This window comes from Oryzias melastigma, linkage group LG9 (genome assembly GCF_002922805.2).
Source record: "Oryzias melastigma strain HK-1 linkage group LG9, ASM292280v2, whole genome shotgun sequence".
NCBI classification, from domain to species: Eukaryota; Metazoa; Chordata; class Actinopteri; order Beloniformes; family Adrianichthyidae; genus Oryzias; species Oryzias melastigma.
The window spans coordinates 2,347,012-2,353,983 of NC_050520.1; the positions used below are offsets into that span (position 1 = coordinate 2,347,012).

The 6,972-nt window shown below is 34.4% G+C and overlaps 1 protein-coding gene across 1 annotated transcript in view; it reads left to right on the top strand.

The window, feature by feature from the left end:
- LOC112148735 (calcium-binding protein 7) overlaps nucleotides 1–6,036 on the top strand; it is a 38,676-nt gene extending 32,640 nt beyond the window's left edge. Inside the window, exon 5 of the mRNA XM_024276038.2 lies at nucleotides 3,266–6,036. Within this exon, the coding sequence (XP_024131806.1) occupies nucleotides 3,266–3,396 (131 nt within the window). The 3' untranslated portion in view covers nucleotides 3,397–6,036. The remainder of the gene's footprint in view (nucleotides 1–3,265) is intronic.
- The last annotated feature ends 936 nt before the right edge of the window (nucleotides 6,037–6,972 follow it).

Genomic DNA, 6,972 nt, shown 5'->3' on the forward strand with positions numbered 1-6,972 from the left:
AATTGGCTGATAGAATTCTAAAAACTAGAGCCAGGAATCAATTTAAAAAATAAATAAATAAATAAATAAATCTTAAACCTGACCTGGGCAGAAATTAATCGCAATTAATCGCGATTAACTTTTTTTAACAGTATTTGGTGACCACTTATTATCCACAAATAACCACAATATCAAAATCACACACAAAACTGTACATTTGCAACATTTATTTTTAATTAAGGCTGTAAATCAATTTAAAAAAATAGATCAATCACATTTTGTGTTAACGGCGATTAATCTCAATGTTTTAGGTACATTTTATGAAAATATGCAATTCTTATCAAAAACACGATGTGGAAGCCTAAGTCGGTGAAACAAAGTGAAGAACTTTTGCTCCTCGAGCTGCAATTAATTTGCATTAATGAATATTAACGCATTAATTCTGGTCGATTAATCGCATGCATTAATGCGTTAATGTTCACAGCCCTACTAAAACATTTCCAAAACTTCCTGAACTGCTTGGATAAACACAGAAGAGATTTTAATCTAATGAAACTTCAACATAGTTAACCAAAAGTTAAAAAAAAAACTAAAACTGCCTCCAAAATATGTTTTTAGAGCAAGAATCTGAAACCTTCAACACTTAAAGAACCATTTGGGACGATTTCTCGCCAACCAAAACCAGTAGGAGCCAAAAAAGTCTTCACTACTGACATGATACATTTAAATAAACAATTGTGTTTTTTTTTGTATAAATAGAACATATAAATAAAGAGAAAATTGATTTAAACAAAAAATGAAATAGTTTCTAACAATTGACAGACGTCCTTTCAAAATAAAAGACATCCTACTACAGCATTGGATCATGTCAATGCAGCAAATGGAGTCGGAAGTGTGAAGTTATCAATGATAAATAGAAAACTGTCAATTTTTTGTTTCTGGTGGATTTCCTTCATAAATATAACCAACAAAAACTAAATCTGAGCTGATGAAGGGACCCCTACCATAAATTAAAACCACTTTAAATCATTGAATTTGTTCAAAAGTAGAAAATCTGCTTTAGAATCCAGGTTAAGGTTGATTTAATTCTGGTGGTGCTTTCTGACAAATGGATTTTCTGTTATGAATGAAGCTGAGAATGAAGTTAAAATGTGTCAGTTTGGCGTTGATAAACCAGAAAGGATTGATGGAGAATTATGTCCGCCGTTGTTAGGATCCTCGCTGAGCGATTCATTCAGTCCTTCCACTGTTTCTACATGAGTTGAATAAAGTTTAACTTAATATCCTTTTTTTAACTGTACAACTTACTAACTTTTTCCTTTATAGTTACTTATTGTTTCTAAACATTTTGGATGGAGAGGTAAAAGAACCACATGTGGCTCCAGAGCCGCAACTTGCAATTTCCAACAACTTTTACTGTAATTTTGTCAAAACAATAAATAATATTAAATCAAACACCTCAAGTTTAATCATTTTCACTTTAAATCACATGTACCTGGTATTTTTATTAATTGAAATATTTTATTCTGACATTTCATGTCTTTTATTGCATCAAAATTAGACATTTTTAAAACAATTAAAGCTTTTTCCATTTATTTTTAACATTTACATAAAGTGGTAAAATTGTGTGGAAGATGCTAAAATCCTTCAAAATGTTTCTTTTTCTAAATAAGTATTTAATTAAAACCTTCAAATAACTGTTAAATGAGCTACAACCAGGTTGAAAAAAAAACCCAATTATGTTCAAACTGATGCTAAAAAAGCCATCCTCATTTTCAAAACTTACATTTATATGATGAAAATAGAATTGTTAATTCCTGAACTTCCTAAATGAATGTAAAATGCTACATTAGCAAAGTGATGTTAATATTATCAACTATGAAACAATTAGAGTGATAATGAGTGATGAAAGTACCAAGAATAAAAGCTGCATGAAAAGAGAATCTGGTTAAATCTGACTCACCTGAGATGATGCTCAGCCTTCCTGCTGGAGACGAAGAACACAAACAGTTGTAGTCTTAAAAATAGTCAAACATTTTCATTTGAGAAACCACGTGAACACAGTGGAAGTAAAGTCATTACTGGTGGAATTTTAGGGATGAAAGATTCTGATTTTAACAGAAATGTTTTGAAAGTTTTGGATCTTTTTGTACATGTTCTCAGTGACTCAGACTGAACTGCTGCTGAAGGTCACTCTGACCTTGCTGTGGGGTTTCTTAAACAATTGATCCAATACGGTTTCTCGGTTGTGTCGGAGCGTTTCTGTTCGGCTGCAGCGATTCTTAGGTGCCTGCTTTGGCCTGCATGTTGCTTCATTCAGAGCTCTGAGATGAGGACATCTGTGATCTTCAGTCAGTAATCTATTACACATGATGAACCACTCTACTGTTCATGAATGTCATTTTCCTTACAAATGCATGAATGTCAGTCAGCGCTCAGACACACTACTGTCTCTGAATCTGTAGAAAACAGGAAAACAAAGAAAAGTCTTAAAGGACAAATGTTCTTTAACCCTTTAAATACCCAACCAAGACAAAAATTGATGCTTTTGTCCTGCTACTTATTGCCTTGGAGAAGTAAAATAATCAATATTTTCTAAATGAGTTTGTTGTTTGGCTGAGCAGACAGTTAAAGGGTTAAACATCAAACTTAAAAATGAGGATTTCAGTTATTATTGGCTTTCTAATTTAAAAAAATAAAGATAAAGGGACTTTTTCCGGAAAAAAACAAGTTTAATTATGAAAACTATTAATTCTCTGGAGAAACTCCTGTAAATGCAAACAAATGATAAAACTCTCCACATCTGGTCCAATTTTTCCAGCAGCTTCATCCGTCAGGAACTGACAGAAAACGTCGCTTTGATGGCAGAAACTTAAACATTCACTAAATTAACTTCAGCATGACAGAACTGAGGACGCAACAACAGAGTGACAAAGTAGAGGATCTGATAATGAAACAACCAGAGACTTAAATACTCTGAGGGTCATTAACACAAATCAGGACAGCTGTGGATGATGGACAACTTAAACCTGGTGTGACTGACGAGGAGCCTGAACAAAAACAACATCAGCTCTTTCAAAGTGATCAGGAGATGTTGGTGGAGGACCCAAACGCAGAGACCCGCAGAAACCTAAAATATTTAATTGACTGAAACAATACCAACAACTATATTTTTGGATTCTGGCTGAAGCTCAAAATCAAAACACAGCTGGGAATGTTTTAAAAGGATAATTTGTGTCTCCTTAACTTTCTGTAAATCAACTGTTTTCTTCCATTTCTTCTCCAGGCTCCAGCCCGACGCAGCAGGTCAAGCAAACGTGCGTGCGGAAGAGTCTGATCTGCGCCTTCGCCATTGCGTTCATCATCAGCGTCATGCTGATCGCGGCCAATCAGGTGCTGCGAAGCGGCATGAAGTAATCCACCTGAAGGCTGCTTTCCATAGAAATGACTGAGGAGACTGAAAAACAAACGAAAACATAAAAACAGACAATCACCCAGCTGCAAAACAGACCAACAGATGACTGCAGAACCACTGGAGACAACAAGGACTTTGCATGAGGAGGAACTCGTCTCACTGACAAACATTCAAGGACGCCGCAGAAATTATCTCTTTTTTTTTTTTGTGGACAGCTGACGACACATATCATTCCAAGTCAAATAACCTTGAATATTCATTAGCTATGTGCGTTGAGCAGTGTTGCGTCAGTGGTGACAGCCGTAGAGAAGAATGTGGTGATCGTCCGGTTCTGTATTCGTCCAGTGCACCATTATGAAAAACTGAAAAAAAGGTAAAAATGAGATTCTAAGTGTGCAGCAGTTCCACCGTCACCCAAAGGAGTGGAAAGATTTGCCGTCTGAGACGGAGCAGTGGTGCAATAGGCAGAACGGAGGGTTGTTGGGGTAAATTTGAACAGCAGGAAATGAGCTCGACATGCAGCAAAAACTCAACTCTGCTCGCAGGCCTTAGAGGACGACCATCTATGCATGAAATGCATGGATCTAAAAAAATACATCAAAAAAAGAAAAAAAAAAAAACTTGTTCTGATTCATTTGTCAAAGTTACTATCAGTGTAGTAACCATCATGACTGTGTACCTGATTCAATCACCAAATAACAACTGTGACCGACACGAGTGGCGCGTGGAAGCGAGGCATCAGATGCATGAGCAGAGGCTGCTTTTGCACGCGCTCAGTAACAACAACAACAACAACAACAAACATGTTCTGCCTCGATACGATCCGTCACTCCCACAGGACTGTTTCAAAGTGTTAACGAATATGCACTCAACTCGATCTGATTGTTTTTGAGGAAGCAAATGTAATAAATGCTTTAATAGAGCAATAATCTACACGTCAACCAGTTATTTGAAAAATAAATCTCAATACAGAAATAAATAAACAGCAATTAGGTTTGAAAAGCAAACCATTGCAATAAAAAACATGTATTTGTTGGGATGTTTGTTGGCTTGTTTTCATGTGCATGCATTTTGATGGACTGTGCAAACATCCCAACTAGAGTAAAACGGCAGGAAGTGGAATCAGAAAACAGGCCAACTTACCAAAATAAGAGCGATTTCTTTACTTGAAGTCAAACTGAGGAGAGAACCAAGAGTTTTGTGCTGTTCTGTCTGTCTTTACGTCACGCAAATCCATGAAATTTATATTTTTTTTATCCCATAGTTTCTAGAAGTTGAAATTTACAAAAGGAAAAAAAAAATATAAAAGGCTAGAGAGAAAAGTAAGGGTTTATTGCCATTTATAAATGTTAAAGCACATTGGATTTTTTCTTTGGCAGCTCTTGAGTCGGGATTATTACAGAAGTCAACAAAACTTGAACAAGAATCATAAATACAAATTAGAGATAAGACTTTAAGAGAGAAAAATATATAAAAAGAAAGAATTCTGTATTAAAATCCCAAACTTTTGACTTGTTTCAAAGAATTCTGACATTAATTTAAAAACAATGTCCTAAATATCAGAGAACATAGTTAGAAATTCTAATTTTAGTTGAAGTCAAAACTTTCATTTTATTTCGAAATAATTTTTTTAAATAAAAGAAAATCTAAATTGAACCGGAAAACCGTAACACAAATACCAGTTTTTATTTCTAGTTTTTTCTTGAAATTCTAACTTTCTAATTTTAACAAAAAATGAAAGATTGGGCCAAATAACACAAGTTCTGTAGTATTTTACATTTAAAAACATTACTTTTTATCAAAAATAAATGTTTGAATTGAGCAAGCCATCAAGTCAGTATTTTAATTTCATGAAAACTATTAATTTTAGATGTAAAAAATTACAGAACTTCTGTTAATTGTTTTAATATTTCACTTTTTTCAGTGTAAATATCTGACTTTATGTTAAATATTTTCCTCCTGGCCCAAACTGAATCAAAAAGTCAGAAGAATCAAAGTATCTAAAATGAAAAACAGTGCTAAATAAGCATAAAGTTTGGTTGTAAAATAGTTGCTTTTCATTCTAAGGGTTTGAGCTAAATTTGCACATCAGAAACGACTAAAAGCTCCACAATTATGTGAGAATTAACTTCAGCAATTTGCCAAACGTTCAATTTCATAGAGAAAAAAGCTAAAACTCCCATTTAGTGATATTTTTGTTCCCATCCAGCACTTTAAAAATGTGCTTCAGTGCACGACTCACCGCCATGATTGTTCATAAACGTAGTTCAACCATCGATATAAATGCATTCTCAAGAATTCATATATTTTTTTATCAAGAGTTGCTTTGATCGCGTTTTTGAGTGAAGGTAAACGATCAAGTTTGGCGTCTGAACAGGACAGAGTTGAAGGTGTAATATGATAATTTATTGCCTTATTCTTTGACATGAAACATCAAATCTAAATGTATTTATTAAACATGTTATTTTGTTTTTACTGATGGAAAACTGTGTGGAAACTTGTTGATAGTCTGCTGAATGTCCTCCTTCCATCGTACTGGATTTTGATACTCGTCTTTGATTCATGCAAAAATGTTTATTGAACACGTGAATTCACCGGATGTTCTGTCTGTGGAACATGAATAAAATCATTTAACAACTAAACCAACAAGGATTCTTTTCGGGGATTGAGATGATTCCGTATGGATGGGATGAAGGATTCTGACTGACTTTGTGCTGTTCTAGATTTAAAAGATCTGGATTTTTCAGGGATAAATTAATATGAAAAAACTCTTTATCCTGACAACATTTCCTCTTGTGTCCTTTGAGTCCACAAGGAATCATTGTTTTGTGGAAACCTGTTAATCAATCAAATATGACGCCTTAACAAGCTGTCGCATGTTAAGAGCTCAAATAATTAATGAGTAGATAATTACTTTTCCCTGTTTCCTGTTAACCCCGTGTTCCAGCGTTGATTGAAGTCATACCATGGTGAATCCTCGATTCTGATTGGCTGCTGGGTGTGGTTTAAAAACCCAAAATCTACAACGAAAAAAGAAGTTCTGGTCACATAGAGGAAATTTATGAAACAGAGGCTTCAGATCAACATGGAAAATGGCTTTTTAAGACATTTAGGTTGTGGAATTTTGGTTAAAAACTTCATAACCATCATTAAAACACTACTGGGAACATTTTTTTTCTTTAAAACAAACTTTTCCTTCAGCTTCTGGACAAAAACAAGCAGTAATGAACTGATGCTTTATTTGTTTAACCAATTGTGACAATAAGCATTTATCTTTTGCTGCTGCAGTTGAGAACAATATAGCACTGAGTTGTAAAAAAAAATTATCCAAACAAAAAAATAGCAAGAAAGAAAGATTAAAAATGTATTTATTTTACAAGCGATCTTGGAATTGTATAAGTTGGATAATGCCCTTTGAAGTGTGCATTATCAGGTATTAACACACGGTTCAGCTTCCACCGGATAGACCCACAAGGACAGAAGTCAACACCTGGATAGAAGAAAACGTATAAAGTTGTCCAGTAAAAGTTCGGTTGGTCCAAACAAAACAGCCCTGCTGCCGTCATAATCTACTGTCT